The sequence below is a fragment of the Gordionus sp. m RMFG-2023 genome, chromosome 3 (assembly GCF_954871325.1).
Source record: "Gordionus sp. m RMFG-2023 chromosome 3, tfGorSpeb1-WG-v2, whole genome shotgun sequence".
Lineage (NCBI taxonomy): Eukaryota > Metazoa > Nematomorpha > Gordioida > Chordodea > Parachordodidae > Gordionus > Gordionus sp. m RMFG-2023.
In genome coordinates, this window is record NC_088777.1 from 4,677,421 (window position 1) to 4,697,498 (window position 20,078).

The 20,078-nt window shown below is 29.7% G+C and overlaps 1 protein-coding gene across 1 annotated transcript; it reads right to left on the bottom strand.

The window, feature by feature from the left end:
- Window positions 1-636: 636 nt before the first annotated feature.
- On the bottom strand, window positions 637-19,583 carry LOC135925709 (DNA replication licensing factor mcm2-like). Its single transcript, XM_065461166.1, has 19 exons — window positions 19,533-19,583; window positions 18,801-19,081; window positions 18,254-18,429; window positions 17,985-18,118; window positions 12,110-12,284; window positions 10,668-10,777; window positions 9,919-10,028; window positions 9,348-9,558; window positions 8,843-8,977; window positions 8,479-8,673; window positions 7,658-7,751; window positions 5,350-5,639; window positions 5,122-5,286; window positions 4,627-4,701; window positions 3,981-4,109; window positions 2,267-2,472; window positions 1,615-1,747; window positions 1,200-1,367; window positions 637-868 (listed from the first exon to the last, which is right to left on the bottom strand). The coding sequence occupies exons 1-19, from the start codon at window positions 19,536-19,538 to the stop codon at window positions 758-760; spliced, it is 2,904 nt and encodes a 967-aa protein (XP_065317238.1). The 5' UTR covers window positions 19,539-19,583; the 3' UTR covers window positions 637-757.
- Between the last annotated feature and the right edge of the window lie 495 nt (window positions 19,584-20,078).

Genomic DNA, 20,078 nt, shown 5'->3' on the forward strand with positions numbered 1-20,078 from the left:
CCTAAAATATTCAAGTTGCAAACTTGTCAAACACCCAACAATTTCTAATTTTATTAAAATGTATATAAAGCGGGAAACGCCCAAGGGTGGGGGAAGACCCTTAATGATGGGCTTCTTCAGTATAGATACTATAAGATTTTTTTTCGCACCCATTTCAGGAATCTTAATTCCTTATATACGAAATTCTTAATAGTTTTTACAGTAAAATTGTTTATACAACAAGTAAAGTTTAGTAAACCATGTTATAAGATTCGAGTAATTTTGTATTTTTAGGTGTGGAGGATTTTAGATTCAAAAGACTTTTTGAGGGACTAAGAACAGGGGGTGTACTCTCGTTCTTCGGTCTGTAGAAAAAATAAGGACATAAAATTTATTTATCACCATTATCATAATAATAATACAATTTAAAAGGTTTTATTTAAGCAAATAATCGAGATATCTTCCAAAATATCGCAAGTGAGACTTTCATGTAAGTCTGATAATATATATATTTAAATGATGAAAATAACTCGTTGCATATAAAACGATTCTCAATGTAATTTAATATCACAAATAAAAGTAGTCGATAACTATAATAAAATATTGTAAAAAAAATAAAAAATAAATCCTCTCTAATTTTACTCAGATCGGTCAAGATTATTTTAAAAAAATATAACGTTAAATATATTATCACAATGCAAGATAATTTCTATTATAATACAAAATATACATAGTGTTTAAGGTTAAAATAATTTACATAAGAAATAATGTATTATTTTTAAATAGATTGAATGATCAGACGTTTGCGGGAATCGTAAGCAAAGTTATTGTTCCTGAATAAGTCGCTGTGAAGGAATGGTCCTAGGTTGTGTATATTGATTTGTTTGGCCTGATTTTTTTTTTTTAGAATAATAAATATATTTAATAAGTTAATTATATATTTAATCAGAAGCTTTGAACAAACCACTTGGGGGCTGTCTAGAAGAGTAGATATTAAATATGCGAGAACATCCCAATTTTTTAACAATATTTATTTTATGAAAATCCAGTCAGAAAAATATCTCTAACAGATCTCTGCTTGATACATTAGCTAGTTATAGGCCAGAATTCTATCATAATATTGAATTTATCAAAAATAAGAAATTTATATTAAAAATAAAATATTCTTTAAAAAAAACATCCTAAATTAAAGATGATTTAGAATGAGAATAAAGAAAAACCTTATCGGCCAAATCTTTTTCCGATATTTTAATATTGGTCAAAGTTTGTATCTCATCTTGCGCATGTCGAGCCCTGTAAAAGGACAAATATTCTTGAGATAATTGTTTGAGCAAATATAGCAATAATTCGTCGTTGTCTTTTTTGTAGGATAAAAATTTGGAGAACGTCTTTTGGGCGAGCGCAAAATAAAGTATTATTTATTTATTTTAAATTCAATTTAATAAAAGAGATAATAATGTATTATAGTTGTATTATTTATATTTTATATATATAATAGATGTGAAATCTCATTTTATTTTAGTAAGTAATCATAGACAATTCATAAAAACTAACATCATACCTTCAAGCATTAATTAGTTTTAAGATTATACATTTTTAATCTCTATACGTTTGAAAGATAGTTTTTTTAAAAACCTTTTTCATAGTTCTCATGACACCATATTTCTGAGTGTCTATGAAACTTTCCAACACTATCCTAATGGCCATGTTGACATCGTCTTCGTTAACGTATTGCCTAAGCCTCATCTTCGCATGGGCCTCTGATAACCTTTTATATGGAATTATAAATGTATAGCTTATAGATAAAATAAATTGTATTTTTTTTAAACGATAAAGTTTATTGCTTTATTGTTGACACTATACACAAAATGCTGCTTTTTAAAAATATATTTATACTCTGGTTTGTGGAATCAATTCCTACAACATCTATTAATTTAGATGGATAAAAATTAAAACCTTTTCTAGATTTAAAGCTTAATTAAATTCAAATCCTTATTTAAAGGATTTTCCCGCCAACATTGAATTTCATTAAAAAAATTTTAGCCAATGGGATTCATTTGCTGCCGGATATGGAGAGTATTTAAATAATCCAAAACATCATTCTTAATTATTCTATTTGGTCAACTCATATTTTTAAAAGAAATGAAGAAAACTAGATAAAAACAGGAAGAATTTTGTTAAGTTATATTTTGAATTAAATATTAGAATTCATCATACATAGGGTTATAAAATTTTTTTTAAAGAGGTTACCTTCAAAGACCTAAAGTATATCAAAATAGATATAAACCTAATGATGGATTCGATGTGCCTCACTGTTATAGGAATACTGCCGGTAAGCATCGATTCCTTCCTGAGAGTAGCATATAGCTTAGCTATTTTATCCTGATCTATTGTGGTCAACTTAGGGTGGATCCTTTCCTTGGCATACATTATGTACTTTCTTAACATATCTTGAGACAGTGGCTCGATGGTTCTATCGGCTTGAAGTGGTAACTTGTAACAATAATAAATATTCATTTTTATTATAAAATTGTGGGAAAAAAAAATTTTGACAAAGAAAACCTGAGATTATAAGATTAAATAACTTAAACTCAAAGTATATGAAATTAATATATAAATGTTTAATATAATACCTTTTATTTTGTTCAAATTTATAAATAAAATTTTTGATATATATAATTGAATTTGAAATAGCTTAAAATTTTTTATGCGTGCTTCAGGAAAATTGAAATAATTAATTTTCTTTTATATTATTTAATATTTTTAAAGGAATTTAAATTATTCATAAGATATAAAAAAATTCCTGGGCCTGGGTTCAAGAAAAAACGGTTCGAGTTGGAAAAAAAAGCCTTAAACATGGGTCCAGAAGTCCGGGTTCGATCCAGATCCCTGGAAAAATCTAGTATAGTTTCTAAAGATAAATAATTTTTCATCGTGAACATAATTAAAACTTTGCGAGAAGTAATTTTACGATTCAAGATCTCGATACCACGTGATTATTTAATATAATTAGATAAATGAACTAATAGTTAAAATAATATCCTTAATATTTTTTTAAAAAAAATGAATAATCAATCCATTAAAACCGGGGTCTCAGAACAAACGCATTTCTGTGTTATAAAAAAAAAGAAAAGTTACGTTATATTTCGAAATATTCCAGAAAGGCGTTCCTAAATATCTAATTTTAATTCTAAATCGATAAATATTATTACAACCAAATTTTACACTATGTAGTATTAATTTAAAAAGGTCTATAAAATAAACAATGATTTATTTATATTTGTGCAGTGGGTGTTAAATATAAATTCGTTTGTCGTATAACACCTCTCGACACAAAACTTGGTATTGGTATTTATCCAATTAAAATTATATCAAACATGATCTTCTTAATTTTTAAAATTCCGTAATACTAGATATGAATATTATATGAAGCAAAATGAAATTAAGAGTCAATGTGTTATTTTTTCAACTTTTAAACCATTTTTCTGAGCGCGTTTTTTTTTAAATTTTAAATTTACCGGAAATTCCACCATTTATAGAATACCTGTCTTATGAATTGTAGATAATTTTACGGATAACTTTTTGAAGCCATTAATAATTTATTATAAAAAATGTATGGAAAAATTCAATATAAATTATATTAAGAAGTTCACGGAAAAATTGTGTGACATTCAATTATGGTAGCTATTTTAAACATGGCGGCATGCATTTCCGGTAAAATGATAAAAATTAAATTTTCAATATTTTTTTTTACGTTCCAGAACTGTTCCGGGAACGTTGGGATCACCGTTCTCATTTCACGCTCTCTAATTTTCCCCAAGTTCTGTTCCCTAGCTACTGATTTTTTTTTTTTTAAAAAAAATCAAATTTTTAGAGAGATGACACGTGATAAAAATCAAGCGTTTTTATTGGTTACTGGGAAAAGAGCTTTATAATTTTATTCATTATGTTATGATGCCTATTTTGAATAAAAAAAAAATTGTTAATTATTCTCCAAGTACTTCATCCAGAATATTTTCCACTTCCATATCGTTATCCGCTTCGCTGCTTCCATCATTGATTGGCGTCTTTGTCCGGGAGGGATGATGCCTCATATGACTATTTACCACGAATTTGGCTAACCTTTCGTCCTAATAAAAAAATTATCAAGTAAAAAAAAACACTTTGAAGTAAATTAATTACTAATGATGAATGACAGTTGTAAATCAAATTTGCTATTTATAAAATATAAAATTATTCGTGTTTGGGGGGGGGGAACTTGTAGTCCCAATCGCATTTATTATATAGTTTATGATTGCAATAGATATACAATATGAATTAAATAAGAAATTATTGATAATCTGTTTTATTAATATATATTGTGTTTCCCTGTAACATCCACTTTTATAGTTTTTATGGTACGATTATAATCAATGTTGCGCCACTCAAGGGTATAAAATTTATAAAATATATGGCTCATAGCACAATAATGTAGTGAAGGGGGGGGGGCTGCAATACAATCATCTGATGTATCCAAATTCCTATTGGTCGTAATACTTGCAATATAAATCCCTAACATATTTTTTTTAATCAACAAATAATAGATGATTTTATGACTCTTCCTGATAATGTCAAAAAATAATAAATTCGCGATAAAATATAATTTACTTCAACTAAGTCTACTACATCTCTGACTATGCAGAATACATCGAAACGCGATAGAATGGGCTCAGACAAATCAACCTAAAAATTTTTTTATAAATTAAAAATTTATATTTAACAAGTATGTTCATTTTTAACCAAATCTAAATATTTCTATGAATCTTTAAGTGTACAAGCATTTTTTTTAATGACGAAAAGAAATCAAAATTGTAAAATTCCTAACCCACTGAGACCATTGGTTATTAAAAAAAAATCACGTGAGAACATTTTTCTGCAGCACATCTTCGTTGTTTATCCTTGAAAAATGATCAGAGAAAAAAAAATATTCACAAGCCTGCAAAAATTTAGGTGTGTCAACTTCCCTCGAGGCTTAGCCATTTTTTAGGCTAAACCCGGACTGAGGTAATAGTTTTCGGTTATAAAAACGGACATTGAAAACACTACTTTCTGTCATTCACGAGAACCTATTCTCTCTTATCATGTTGCGTAAAAGTGTTATACATTTTCAGAAAATGTAAGGGATGGATCGTATCTCCCGGTCAAAGGGTTGGAAGCTGCTATGATGCAACATCTGGCTTGCAAGGATGTGACTATCCCAGCTTTCGATATGGAGATCGTCTGTTGCTCCATAGCTTCGTGAATGCTAGTTCGATCTTGATCACTCATCTGTTTTTAGTTTAAAGAAAAAAAAGATTTAACAAAAGTTTTATTATATAAAAAAGAAATAACCTTATCAAACTCGTCAATCAAGCATATGCCCTTATCTGCGAGGACCATGGCTCCTGCTTCTAGAGTCCATTCCTTGGTCACCGGGTGCCTTCTCACCGAGGCAGTTAGCCCCACGGCAGATGCGCCCTGGCCTGTGGTAAAAACGGTGCGGAAGGATATTCCAGAAGAATTTTTGCTGCGGGATGAATTGGAGCCTAAGGCTTGTACGTATTTGAGGAATTGAGATTTGGCAGTACCAGGATCGCCACAAATCAGAATATTTATGTCTCCCCTGAGTTTGTGTTTTTGACCTTTTTATTTAAAGTTGTTTAAGATTTTTTAAAATATTAGAGCTTGGAAAGTAAATAAGAAATATTCTCATTAAAAAAATCAGTAAATTTATTTAAAAAAGGGGATATTTTTGGTCTCATAATGGATTAAGATTTCATGAGCCCAAGTTTTTTGAATGAATGTGTTAGGTGGATGTGGCTATTGGGGTAAAAATGAGTAATTCCATATTTTCTTATGTATTATTTATCCCTTTTTTCTTTCTTTCTATCTTCTGGTTAAGTAAGTGTTACTATTAACATTTATGGAGAAGTGGTAACACAAGTATAATCCCAGATGAGAGATATATCCATAGCCCCATGAGATAGTTGTGAAGTCTCAGGTTATAATCTGATGAAAGGTTACAAGATTTTAGGAAATTGGAGATTCGAGGCTTTTTTTAAGGTATAGACTGAAAAGTTTATTTATAGATGGATAACTGTGTCGATGGCGACTTTTAATATATGAGGTATATATTTTGTTGTAATGTCGCACCCGAGTCTATGACCAAGGGTTGAGTACATAACCACGCAAATTTGCCTGATCTTATAAATATCGTTTAAATTTAATAAAAATTCCACCCCCTATACAGCCTCTCGCTATAAACGTTTTAAATATATCACTATAATTCAATTTTTTAGAAAAAAAACCTTTTTATAAAATTACAAGTGAAAATCCACACAATAGTGCAAAATGCTAGATATGCTAAGGCTAGAGTAACTCATTGTTGTTTTATTAGTTAAGAGGTTCCCTAAGTTTTTACTAGGCAAGACCACCAACTACTTGCCCACTTATTTAATAATATTTTGAAAGGTCGAATGTCAAGATAAAAATGCTGATAAAATAATATATGGTTTTGAAATTTTGGTTAAACTGTTTTTGTGAACTATTATATCAAGGAAAATTGTATACGTCAAACCATTGCTCTGCCACATAGAAAGAACTTGATATATATATAGTTATCAATAGAGGAAATTATGCTAGATTGGATAATAAAGAATTGTTAAATAGACGGGAAGAGGGAAAAGATGAGTGACAATGTAGCTGAAGATGCTGTCAAAAAATTAATTTTGACTAGTGCTTGTTCAGAAAATAAAAATTTTATAATGAGTGAGCCCAAAAGGGTATATCAATTTCAGCAGTTTTGTAGTCAGGTAAAGCTTGAATTGTAATCAATAAAACAGATTTCTGTCATTTTTATTTAGGATAAGTCACAGATGTTTAGAATTGATGTCTAGGCAGAAGGCTACAAATAGTGTTATCATCAAAATATCAAATATTAATATCAAGACAAGGTCATGTATGTCTAATCAAAAGAGGAGTGCCGAAAAAATAACCCTGTTTGCATACTATCATCAAGGATATGAGAATAGAATATCTGCGGAAAGCGCCTCTTAAGTCCCCTTTATAAATTTTTTTGTATAACTTGGCGCAATGAGGTTGCTCATAATCGTATAATGCCTCTTAAATAGGCTATGGGTTCACGTGAAAGAATTTTTTTTAAAAAGTAAGATATTTTTGGATCTTGAGAGGTGTAAGGCATTTTTGTAGGAAAATGTTAATAAATTATACCATAATTCGATGTTATTAACGGCTAACCCAATATTTTAGCCAAAAATATTAGGCAAACATGGAGATTTTTTTTATAGAGGACTGAAAGGTTTGGACATCTTTAAACGAAATCTCTACACTTTGCATAACATTTTTGGCTAAAATACCAAAATATTTTGTTAATCGTTTTTAAAAATCTGGCCGTTTATCAACACTTATTTACATCTAATAATCGTTTCGTTACTTTGGGAAGGTGTTTTATAATAAGAACCATTTTTCCCCAGTAATGTTTATTTTAATACTTTTTAAAATCAAAAAATAAATAAATAAATGCAGAAGTATTTAAATTTGACCACTCTCTATATAGGTCAACTTTTTATTATGGTTAAAAATGAAGTTATTTGTAACTATATTATATATAATCAATAATTTTATAAATATTGGGATTTACCTGGATTCTTAGGTTCTCCGCCAAATATGGCGAGTGCCAAAGCTCTTTTGATATTCTCATGTCCGTGTATAGATGGCGCGATACTCGCGAATATCTAAGTCATAAAATATTTAATATAAGGAAAATCTTACGATAGAGCTCGTATTAATAATATTTTTTATTTTCTTGAACCAAAATGAAAGGAACTTACTCTTCCAAAATGGCAGCCATGTCAAATGGCAAAATAATTTTGATCAATTAGGAAGAAAATGATATGGTTGATACTTAATTTTTTTAAAAAATGGATGATAACAAAATAAGTAAATAGCATGGGTATGGATTAAGGAGGGGGGGGGGTTGCATAAAATATTCCGAAATTTAGTAGATGGTGGGATTGAACGTACCACACAGTATTTGTGAAATAAATTAAAATTTTAAAATTATCGTAAAATCTCAAAAATAGGGAGAAAAGTAATAAAGTCGGCACAATGGCAAATTTTAATGTGCCTTGAAAAAAATTTATAAAAAGGTGTGTGGGGAGATGAGATAAGTGAAATCAAGCTATTAAAAAATAATCAAAAATTAGCAAAATCACTGTAACCACAATATTCTTTACATTTAAAAGATTTTATTTAGATTCTGGGTTATAACTATTTATTATTTATCCAATCAAATCAATTTAAAATAAAAATTCAATCATTATCTGGATAAAAAAATAAATAACATTTACGAATCAACTGAAGTTTGATTATTTCTTCAAATTATATTTGGATACAAGAAAACTTTTCAGGAACAAGATGCTTAGAAGATCATTTAATTTTATCTGTAAATTACGAGATTACCCTCTCAGTTATTTTTTCGTCCTTGGACAGAGCCATTATTGCTTTAACATCTTCGTCCATCAAGCTTGTCATTACATCATAGTTTCCACCACATCTGATGACGTTGTTGGCTAAGATGACCGTAGAAAATACAGGAAACCCTTGCTGAACGTTGAGGGCACCATCGTAGTTATTTAAGTAAATACCTATCAATTCCTGTCCACCAATGATAAAATAACAAACAATTTTTTTTTTAAATATGTAAACAAAATGCGAATTGATTTAAATCATTTTTTTATATCTAAAATATATGCCCAAATCTCGTTTCCACTAAATATTTTAAATGGCGATTGATAATTAATATGTGTAAGCAAATAAAACTTACAATTTCATCGCCGGGTCTGCAGGTGTCCACTAAATCTGCTAATAGTATAACGTCCTTTGATCTCGGCAATCTTCCAGCCGCGACTCTGCCGGGGCTTTCTTGCAAAGTTATCCTTTGATAATTTTGGTACACTGTCTAAAATAACAAATGTACAATCTGTCACCATATTATTTTAGAAATTGAAAAAGTGGGGAATCTGGACTAACATGTTGTGAATTAAGCATTTTTAGACCTCGCAATTAAACCAAAAATAGACTAGCAGAAGAAACGGGTTTGCATACAAAAAATAAACAAAATGAAAGAAATAAATAAATGGGAAAGTAGAAGAAAATTAGTTGGTAAATAACCCAGTTTCTAAATCATATTTATATTAGATTCGCAGACAATAGTAAAAAAAAAAAAAATTATAGTTAACAATTCATGTAAAAATTTCTAATATATAAATTGCTCATTAAATTTTGTAGATAGAACCATTTTATACTTTTTTTTTGAAAACAAAATATACCTGTTCCATGTTGATTTCGAAAGGACCATTGGAGAGGCATTCGGGACATGAGCCGGGTCGAACCTCACCAGACTCCTGAGTTTGGTAGTAAGGTCCGAGAACGAAATTGCATTTGAGACAATCGTACTTGACGTAATTTAGCTGTGGCAATATGCCGGTGGACATGGAGACGACCCCGTTGGTCTTTATCAGTGTGTTTAGGTGGATTTGCCTTTAGTGATAATTTAGATTATAAATATGTATTTTTATTTTCATTTTATACCTTTTATTTTTTTTTCTTCTTCTTTAAATTATGCAATATGTGAGTATAAAAAAATCGTTTTAAATCCTTTCTTAATTCCCAAATAAAATATGTTTTTAAAAACTTTATCAAGAAAAATCATTTTTAAACCTAAAAACATTAGCGATCAAATTCCAATTATCTTCTCAAAAAAACTCTTTAAAAAAACAAGATTAATTTTTAAATAGAAAATAATATTCATTTGGAATGTCTACTTGGATCCAATCATGAATAGACGAGATTTTAGATTTTTTAAATATAATAAAAATTTAATTAGAAGATATTAATAACCTAAGAGATCTGATATCTTCCCCTATTGGTAAATTGCATATCCTGACATGTACTTCAGGCTGTATCCTTTCATAATTGGGGAATAGGGATAGGACTACTTCTTTAGCAGCCTTCAATGAAATTACGTATATTATAAATTATATACATTATATAAAATAAAACCAAATATACAACAAAGTCCCTGGCTGAATTCAAAGTCGCATAAAATACCAGAATAAAAAAAACGTACCATATAAAATCATTTTTGACTCTTCCTCCCTCTAATTGAATTTTAAAAAAAAATCAGACAATTAAGGAATTAGACCTTTAAAAAATGCCACTAAGATTGACTTGTACCATAAATTCAATTATTTGATAGAAAGTTGCATTTCCGACGTGACAATGAATCCAGTTCTGAGATGCAGTTAATCATGGTATTCTTATCTAAAACATGATATTCGAATTCTAACTTTCTTAATAAAGGTGTTTCCATTCATTCCCTGATAAAAAAAGGTGCTTTACCCCCCCCCCCCCCATATGATATTAGCTTACATTTAGTGTTGTTAAAAATTCTTTTTCAAAACGCCCCATTTAGGATTTTGGCGAAAATAATAATATGGAAGCATCATGATTGGTCAAATAGATGTCTTAGCATATCTTCCAGCCATGTGCAAAATCTCAATGCTTACATAATGTTAATTTGATTATAATCTTAACCAACACTACTTACACTCTTGAGTAATTGGTCATCATATAAATATATATATAACCTCGTCAAATATTTTAATTATTTCGATTGGCACGATGGGTAAGAAGTAGGTTAGGACGTGTTCGGAAGCGTGCAATTCATTGTAATCCACTTCGAGACTTGATTTGTTGACTTTTTATTTATTTTTAAAAAAAATTATTATTTATTTTATTACTAAAATTGTCAATGGCTTCTCTCTTTTATAGCTCATATAAATATATTTTCAAGGTTGAAAAAAAAGGGTTGTATGATTAGTCAATAGCATTAATTCTAACGAAGATCAATGGAACAGGCTCAAACCATGAGAACCCAACATATAAAAAATATAGTAGTCTTGCATCAGAAACGTAGCCTAGCAAAATATTTCCCTTTTCTCGTAATATTTTAAGCTACCAATAACACCCCCCCCCCTTCCAAAAAAAAGAAGATTTTAAGAAATATTTAAAAAAATAAATAAGTGAAAAAACAGCAAAAGGCTTGCAATAAGAGGACCTAAAGACCTCCAATAAAATTCATGGGATAAAATCCCCAATAGTAACCCCCCCCCCACCTTCCCACTTATGTCATGCCTATAAAGTTTAGAAGCCAAATTTCTTTAGGAATGTATGAACTTGAACTTTGCAGGTTGGCCAAAGGTCCGATTATTATTAAAAATTTTCAGCCTGGCTTATAATATTGTATTTTTAGGGCTCTAGAACCGGAACAGATGGCGTTCACCTTTATAATCTTTTGCATATCTCCAATAGGTAATAAGCATAGATACATAATTATCTCTTTTTATCCAAGACTGTTACAAATACGGTATTGGCCGATACCTTCACACCAAGTTTTTTAAAATAATATATAATTTAAAAAAAAAAATATTATTCAGTGATTATTTCCGTCCGCAAATTACATGACAAAATTTTAAAAAGGTAAGAAAGGATAGGGAAAAGATTAACAAAAATGATTCTTTATTATTGATATGATAGCTATTAAAATGGGCCTTCAATAAACAGTATGATTGAATATTTGACTCTTAAATACTTTCTACCTCACTTATTAATTTACAAATTTGAAGACAAACATTTTTTTCCTTATAAATTCATTTTTTCGTTTTAAAAAGTAATTTTTTTAAAGAATTTAATATTTGAATCGAATCGAATATCTGACAAATCAAAATCAAATAGAATAATATTTTATTATTCATACAAATAAGAAATTTCCAATTCTTACAAAACGAATAATATAATTATTCGATTCGAAAGTATTACAAATAATGCAAATATTTAATTATTTTTGTAGTTTTAAACTCTAAAACCAAGGGCTATATTAAGGGGATGGCTATATTTAGGTGGAACAAGGTAGCCATTTTATAAATTAAATTATACCTAACTGTTTAGGACACATCTTAAAGATATTAGTTTTTCCTAAATAAAATATATATTCATTTTTTTAAATTCAAGATCAGATAATCTCAATTACATTGGCACATGGTCCGGATTTTTTCCTTGTGGACATTTCTGCCTTTGGCATCTGTAAAAGTCCTGAGGAAATGTTTGAACCTATTGTGGGCCTCCATGCGAGGTGCAAGCATTGCAAACCATTCCCGGGCTGAGAATCCTTTCATATCTTCCAGATTCTCTACACTTTCTATCATCTAAGTTTCAACGTTTTTTTAAAATAAATATTATAAATTAAAAATATAATAGGTTATCAGTATAAAAGCATTCAGATAAAAGAGAATATAAGCATCACATATTACCTTCCTATTACTTACCAATGTTGAAATTATCAAATATCAACTTTGCCTACAACGATAATTTAGATATCCTTTAAAATTGTAATTTTAACTATTTTTTTCTTTTTTTTTTAAGGAAATAAATAAGTTTAAAAAAAAAAATTTATTAGTATATGTATTATATATATATATCATAATTTCTAAAAATAATAAAATATTATTTTTTTACATGATTATTAAATGAATCATTATTATATCTATAAATTAATATATTTATTTGGTCAGTGGGAGCTTAATTACAGCTGGATCGACAAATTTAGATTGATATTCTTTGTCGTAAGTAGAAGCCTACTTTTGGGATTAAACGTAATTTTTGCCCTATTGTTTTGAATAATTTTCTTGGGGTCCAAATGATCCACAGGTGTCTGAGACCCAGAACAAACAAAAGGTTATTGAGGTGGCTATATATATTTGTTTTTGTATTTTCATGAAGTTGGCAGAAAAAGATCTGGGAAAAAACGACCGACACATGTATAGTTCCAAGCAAGGGGTATACCTTGGTTCCAAGTGACTAGTGTCATTCCATCCGGTCTGGTGATTATCAGTGCTGAGGCCAGAGGGTCCAGTGTAGAATAAATATTTGTGAATTTCAAGATTCTATTAATTATCAAATTGATGACATAGTGCCTGGGTAATCTGCCTTTTGAAAAACGATCAATATGAGTTTCACATAGGATACATGATAATGGCACTACAATTTCACAGCCTAAAAAAAGACCTATAGCTATTCTAAGTTCTTCGTTGGTTAGTAACAAGCCTAAATTAGAAACTAGGTATAGTTTCTAACAATTCGTAACCAAGATGGTATATATAGGCTGGAATTATTTGAACCTGCAAAAAAGTCATATTGTTGTCATTCTGTATACTCGGGGTTGGGTTTAGGTGGAGAAAAGGTGATGGATTCTTTGAACAGCTTTGAGGAGTAAGTATTCGAGGCAATGCTGCATCAATTGTAAATTATCAGTCTCTTTGCCTTATAAAATTTGTATATGAGTGGCTTGGAGCGTTTCTCCATAGGTATAATGCTGCCATATGGTGTGGATCGATAGCATCCAAGTCTCCAAGTTTGCATCAGAATTTAGCAACTTTGGATAAAAAGGCTGAAATACTTAAGGATATGGGGGAATAAATACCTAAACCACCTAGCTTTGGTGGAAGGGAGTGATAATAATTTGATATTTAAAATAGATATGAGAGTATTTTTTAAATGAACTTCAATAATATTTCAGGGGACATGAAAATTGTTGATGAACGAAAGGCATGTAAAATTTTAGGAATGAATAAAAATTTTAAGTAAATAAAAAGTCTGATGAGCAGTTAAATGTTTTAAAATATTTTTCATTCTATTGAATTTGACAAGAAATTTATCTCTGAAATGAAATGTAGCACTTTCACCTCCAATGGGTGAATCTAGGTTGGTAAAGCTAGTTTTGTCTACTACAATAAAATAAATATATCTAAAAATGCCTTCAATTCACTTAGAAGGGAACAATTTATACGCTCTTTCTGTGAAACATTCCCAGAGTAATCAAACATTAGAACATGTTAAATCCAATTTTTTTAAATCAATCATCTTCTCCAAACAAGGCATCCAACAAGGAGACACATTAGGTCCTGCATTATTCTGTCAATACATTCAATTAATCATAAAATAAATCTCTTCAAATTGTGACCGTAAATTAAATGTTTGGTGCCTCGATGACAGCACAATAATGGGCTTATATAATGAAAATAAAAAATCCTACAATTATAAATCGCTTAGCCACAATAGGACTGTCACTAAATCATAATAAGTGTGAATTTTATTCCCCCTAGAATCAAACTGCCCACCTGAAAATTTTATTGTAGTGAACATAACTAGCTTTACCCACCTAGGTTCACCCATTGGAGGTGAAAGTGCTATATTTTATTTCAGAGATAAATTTCTTTCCAAATTCAATAGAATGAAAAATATTTTAAAAACATTTACCTGCTCATCATTTATTTACTTAAATTTTTTTTTTATTTATTCCTAAAATTTTACATAAATAACAGTTAATATTTAAATAAAATATTTATTCTTTAAATCTAATCTTATTTTCCAATTTAAAAATTTTCTAATTAGAGTTTTTGTTTAAGAAAAATTGATTCGCGATTTTCGTTTGTAATGTTAATAATTTTACGTGCTAAAATTTTTAAAAAAAAATATGTTGATTGTGAGAAATTGCCATTAGTTGAAATGAGTATGGGTTGAAAAATAAAGTTATTTAGTATTGAGTATTTATTAATTTTTTTATTTTCCCCACTAGTAAGAGGGTTTGAATTAATTGATGAGGGAAAGAAAGAGACGCAGGTTGCGTTCCAAATTAGGGATTTCCCATTGGACCATGGGGTGCAGGTTAAACCGTCAGGTTTGAGACCATCTTGTAAAGAGAGGTTTGTTGGTTCTAGGATGTTAGGTATTTTAGCCTTATTAAGAGAGTTATGGATGATTTTATTTATAGCTTTATGCCGGAGATGACGACCTTAGCTGCGGGAGCCGTTTAGGCCGTGTCTTGCGTTTGATTGAACGGGTAGGTTGCAAAGGTGGCAAGTGTGTGAATGTGTAAGCGAGCATCCAAATCCTATGGTAACTCTCAGTTAGTCATTGGTTAAGAGATTATCAAGGGTTAGGCTTGGAAGTGCCTCAAGCCATTCATGCCCGCCGTATTTATCGTTTAGTTGAAGAAGTTGCATATCGCTGATATCGGAAGGGTTAAGACTATTTTGTAGTTTCTTTATAAGGGGTTCCAAGATTGATTTATTAGAAATTTCGGTTGAGAATGTTTGACCGTCTGGGGTTAGTAGATTCCATCTTTCGATTGCTACTGTTAAGAGATCGTCATTGGGGGTTATGAAAGATGAGATCGCGGAATTGAGCGAAAGGTGATTAGAGATAAAAAGAGATAGGGAGAGTAATTCTAAGGGGATCAGGTCAAAAAGTTGGTGCGATGGGATATGATTGATAAACTTTTCCAAGTTTTGCAACTCGAAGATGGTTTTATCGATAGTTTTTTCCGAAATTTTATTATTAAGTAGTGCGGAGCCCAAGAGTTGGATATCTTCGATTTCGATAATATTGTAATCTTTAAATGAGTCTAGGGAAATCTCGAGGTTGAGTATGCAGATTTCTGTTTTGGTTTTGTTTAATTCTAGGCCTATTTTGGGGCATTCTCTTTTGAGGTGGTAGAGGGCTTTGCTTATTTGATAGTCTAAATCCTATGGTAACTCTCAGTTGGTCATTGGTTAAGAGATTATCAAGGGTTAGGCTTGTAAGTGCCTTAAGCCATTCATGCTCTCCATATTTATCGTTTAGTTGAAGAAGTTGTATATCGCTGATAACGGAAGGGTTAAGACTATTTTGTAGTTTCTATATAAGGGGTTCCTAGATCTTTGCAAAATTGATTTTAAGAATGCCTTCAATACCGTATCTCGTTCCTATCTCGAATCCTTTTACGCCAATTTCCCCCAATATAGCGCATCGTTGATATTTGCTATACCAATAGCACTCCCCTCATTTTCAATGGTTGCGTTATATACTCCGATGAGGGTGTTCAACAGGGCGCCCCCTTGGCCCTATACTTTTCTGCTTAGCCATCCATAATATGATAACAGATCTGAAATCTGATTTTGATCTAGACCTTAATCTATGGTACCTAGACGATGGCACTCTCTACGGTAGCCAACATCAAATAAGCAAAGCCCTCTACCACCTCGAAAGAGAATGCCCCAAAATAGGCCTAGAATTAAACAAAACCAAAACAGAAATCTGCATACTCAACCCCGAGATTTCCCTAGACTAATTTAAAGATTACAAAATTATCGAAATCGAAGATATCCAACTCTTGGGCTCCCCACTACTTAATAATAAAATTTCGGAAAAAACTATCGATAAAACCATCGAGTTGCAAAACTTGGAAAAGTTTATCAATCATATCCCATCGCACCAACTTTTTGACCTGATCCCCTTAGAATTACTCTCCCTATCTCTTTTTATCTCTAATTGCCTTTTGCTCAATTCCGCGATCTCATCTTTCATAACCCCCAATGACGATCTCTTAACAGTAGCAATCGAAAGATGGAATCTACTAACCCCAGACGGTCAAACATTCTCAACCGAAATTTCTAATAAATCAATTTTGGAACCCCTTATAAAGAAACTACAAAATATTCTTAACCCTTCCAATATCAGCGATATGCAACTTCTTCAATTAAACGATAAATAAGGCAGGCATGAATGGCTTGAGGCACTTCCAAGCCTAACCCTTGATAATCTCTTAACCAATGACTAACTGAGAGTTACCATAGGATTTGGATGCTTGCTTACACATTCACACACTTGCCACCTTTGCAACCTACCCGTTCAATCAAACGCAAGACACGGCCTAAACGGCTCCCGCAGCTAAGGTCGTCATCTCCGGCATAAAGCTATAAATAAAATCATCCATAACTCTCTTAATAAGGCTAAAATACCTAACATCCTAGAACCAACAAACCTCTCTTTACAAGATGGTCTCAGACCTGACGGTTCAACCTGCACCCCATGGTCCAATGGGAAATCCCTAATTTGGGACACAACCTGCATCTCTTCCTTTCCCTCATCAATTAATTCAAACCCTCTTACTAGCGGGGAAAATAAAAAAATTAATAAATACTTAATATTAAATAACTTTATTTTTCAAGCCATAGTCATTTCAACTAATGGCAATTTCTCACAATCAGCATATTTTTTTTTTAAATTTTAGCATGTAAAATTTAACATTACAAATGAAAAACGCGAATCAATTTTTCTTAAACACAAACTCCAATTAGAAATTTTTAAACATAATTTTACCTGTTTTTTTAGGAACATTTTTACTATAAGCTCTTTTTAGAGCCATCAATATTTTTAAAATAAACATTCACTTTTAATATATATATTCATTTTTTATTTTGTTTACATGTTTTAAAAATAAATGAATAATAAAAAATCAGTAGATAAATTGTAAAAATATAATTATTTATATATTGAAAAATATAATAAAAATCAAATAGAAATTAATTTTTTGTCAAATAATACAAGCTCTCCACAACACTACCCTAGTGTTGTAAAAAAAATTCTATCAAGTACCCAAGGTTACCAAAACTGGTACTAATTGGATAAAATATGTATATAGCATTTTTGGTCTTGCCTCAGTATATAGATATACAATATATCCATTTGAAAAGCAATAATTTTTTAATAACTCTAATGTCTATATGGTAGACATTAAAGTTGCCTAAAAAATATTTCTTAATTTAAAATGTTAAAGCAAACTATCTTTAATTATTTAAATATGTTTTACTTTGTTTTTTTAAAATATTTTATTAACATAATAGACAACATTTCTAAAATCAAATGGCAAGGTTATTAAATTCTCATTGGCATATATACTAAGTGGGCATATGCACTCTTTGAATCTACTAAATAATGATTTGCTAAAATGAGTAATAATCATAATATTCTCAAGGAATGTAGATTCTATATATCTTAATAGTCTTTAAGATGCATCATATTTATACTTGTTCCTCCTCAAGTCTACCAAATGATGTATCTCCTTCCCCTTCCAAGGTGTGCATAAACTTTTTTCTTCTCCTATACTTCCCCTGGTCCTTTTCTTCTCCATCAATCAGATCCTCATCTATCATTTCATCATCTAATTTGACATATATAGAAGTATAAATATTTTTAAAATATGCCAATAAATAATCAAATCTGCACTAGCATCTAAATCAAATAATAATATTATATAAAAGGATAAATAAATTACAAAGAAAAATGAAATATTTACCATAAAATAATTCCCTTCTAAGTTCTCCCCTGGCTAAGGCATCTTCTCTTTCCCTCTTACGAATAGATCTTTCTGCAGCTATTCTGGTAGAAGGTGACATGGGTTCAATGTTATCATCTTCTTCTTCTCCCTCTTCAATTTCATAGTAATCGAGCTCTGGTCTAGCTCGATATTCACTAAATTAAGATACAAATATAATTTTATATTATATTGCTAAAAATTTATTTCCAATATTTATAAATTATAAAATTTTAAAATAACTATAAATTCAGAATTTATTTAGATAAAAATATATAATTATTGAAAGATATATTTTACAAAAAAAAATTAAATATATATATACATTAGTTTTAAAAAATAAAAAAATGATGGAGGAAAATTCACAAATATTATAATTTGATATACATAAATATATGTAATAAAATATAGTTTTGTTAATGCATTCTCATTTTAATTCATTAAATTTTGAGCAATAAATATAACATATGATTTTGAGATTCTAATAAATATATCATACAATATGAAATTAGAATAAAAGTAAACTAACTTTTCTAAATTGTCCCCAAATAATTCTTCACCCTCTTCTCCTTCCTCACTCTGATTATCAGGAAATAATTCCGAAAAATGACTTAAATCACCTTGCGAGCCTGCATTATTTTCATCATCTTCGTTATTATTATCGCTGTTAGAGGGTTGATTAACATGTGTGCCTCTAATTCCCTCAAAATTATTGCCTAGCAAGGTATTTAGGTGGCCGTTTTCACTAGGCTCATAATCCTCTCCTCCATTGGCATTACTTCCTTCATTAGTCTCATTATTTTGTTTAGTCTATAAAAATGAAATTAATATGTTAAGTTCTAAATATAATTTAATTACGTGATACGTGATATATAGCGCTTTTGCCCTCTAACGTTGAAGATTCAACAGAGCTACGCTAGGTTTTCCTCATTTCCATCTAATTGGAACAATTTAATTTGGGTATAAAAATAAAAATATGAGGAGCCCTCCACACGTTTGTGGGCAAGCCGCACGTACTTGTAGGCACAACATTTCGAAAAATGTTGCTTAAACCTCTATAGGCTTTAATTTAGAAGGAGTGGGACAAAGAAAAAGCCTATACCCGAGAACTACAGCATAATTTAATTACTTTAAAGGTGGGTGATGGCTGATTTTAAGCTTAATTTCTTTAATGTAAGTTATATCTGTAAATAAATATGATTAAAATAAAATAATCAATATAATTTAATTAAATATTTAAATAATTTTAATTTGGCGGTACCGGCATATTGGATTTAGCTCATTAAAATTACGGAGGAAAATATAATGTATATATTATTACTATTGATTTTTGAAGCTTAAACAGAAGAGCTCTTTTTATGATATAATATATTATTATTTATTACATTCAAAGATGGCGTTTTATTTATATCAAATTTATATAAATATAAATAAGAAGCATTAATAATTTATGTTAATTAAGTATCATTTTAATTATAACAAGATATATAAAAATTAATTTTTTTAAATATTCAAAATCAATAAAATTATTATATTTTATTATACTATCCTTACCGGCTTATTTGAATTCAAAAATTATAGAAATAACATAAATATATGAAAATAGAAAGAAGAGGAAAGATATAAATATTCAATTAAGAAAACTCAATCTAAACCTTAGTTAAATATAAATGAAAATAAGTTTTTTTATAATTTAACAATTGAGCTATATAATCTAAATTTTTTACTTTTATAAGATAGATTCTGCAAAAATGTCTCAGCTTTAGTTCGCTTCATATTAAGATTGTAACGATTATCTATTATATTG

Bases quoted from the DNA above. Each gene is read 5' to 3' on its own strand.
- LOC135925709 (XM_065461166.1), bottom strand. The intron at 18,430-18,800 runs GTTAGTTTACTT...ATCTTAATTTAG, and splicing joins TTTGGGGACAATTTAGAAAA to TGAATATCGAGCTAGACCAG. The intron at 8,978-9,347 runs GTATATTTTGTT...TTGTTATTTTAG, and splicing joins TCGAAATCAACATGGAACAG to ACAGTGTACCAAAATTATCA.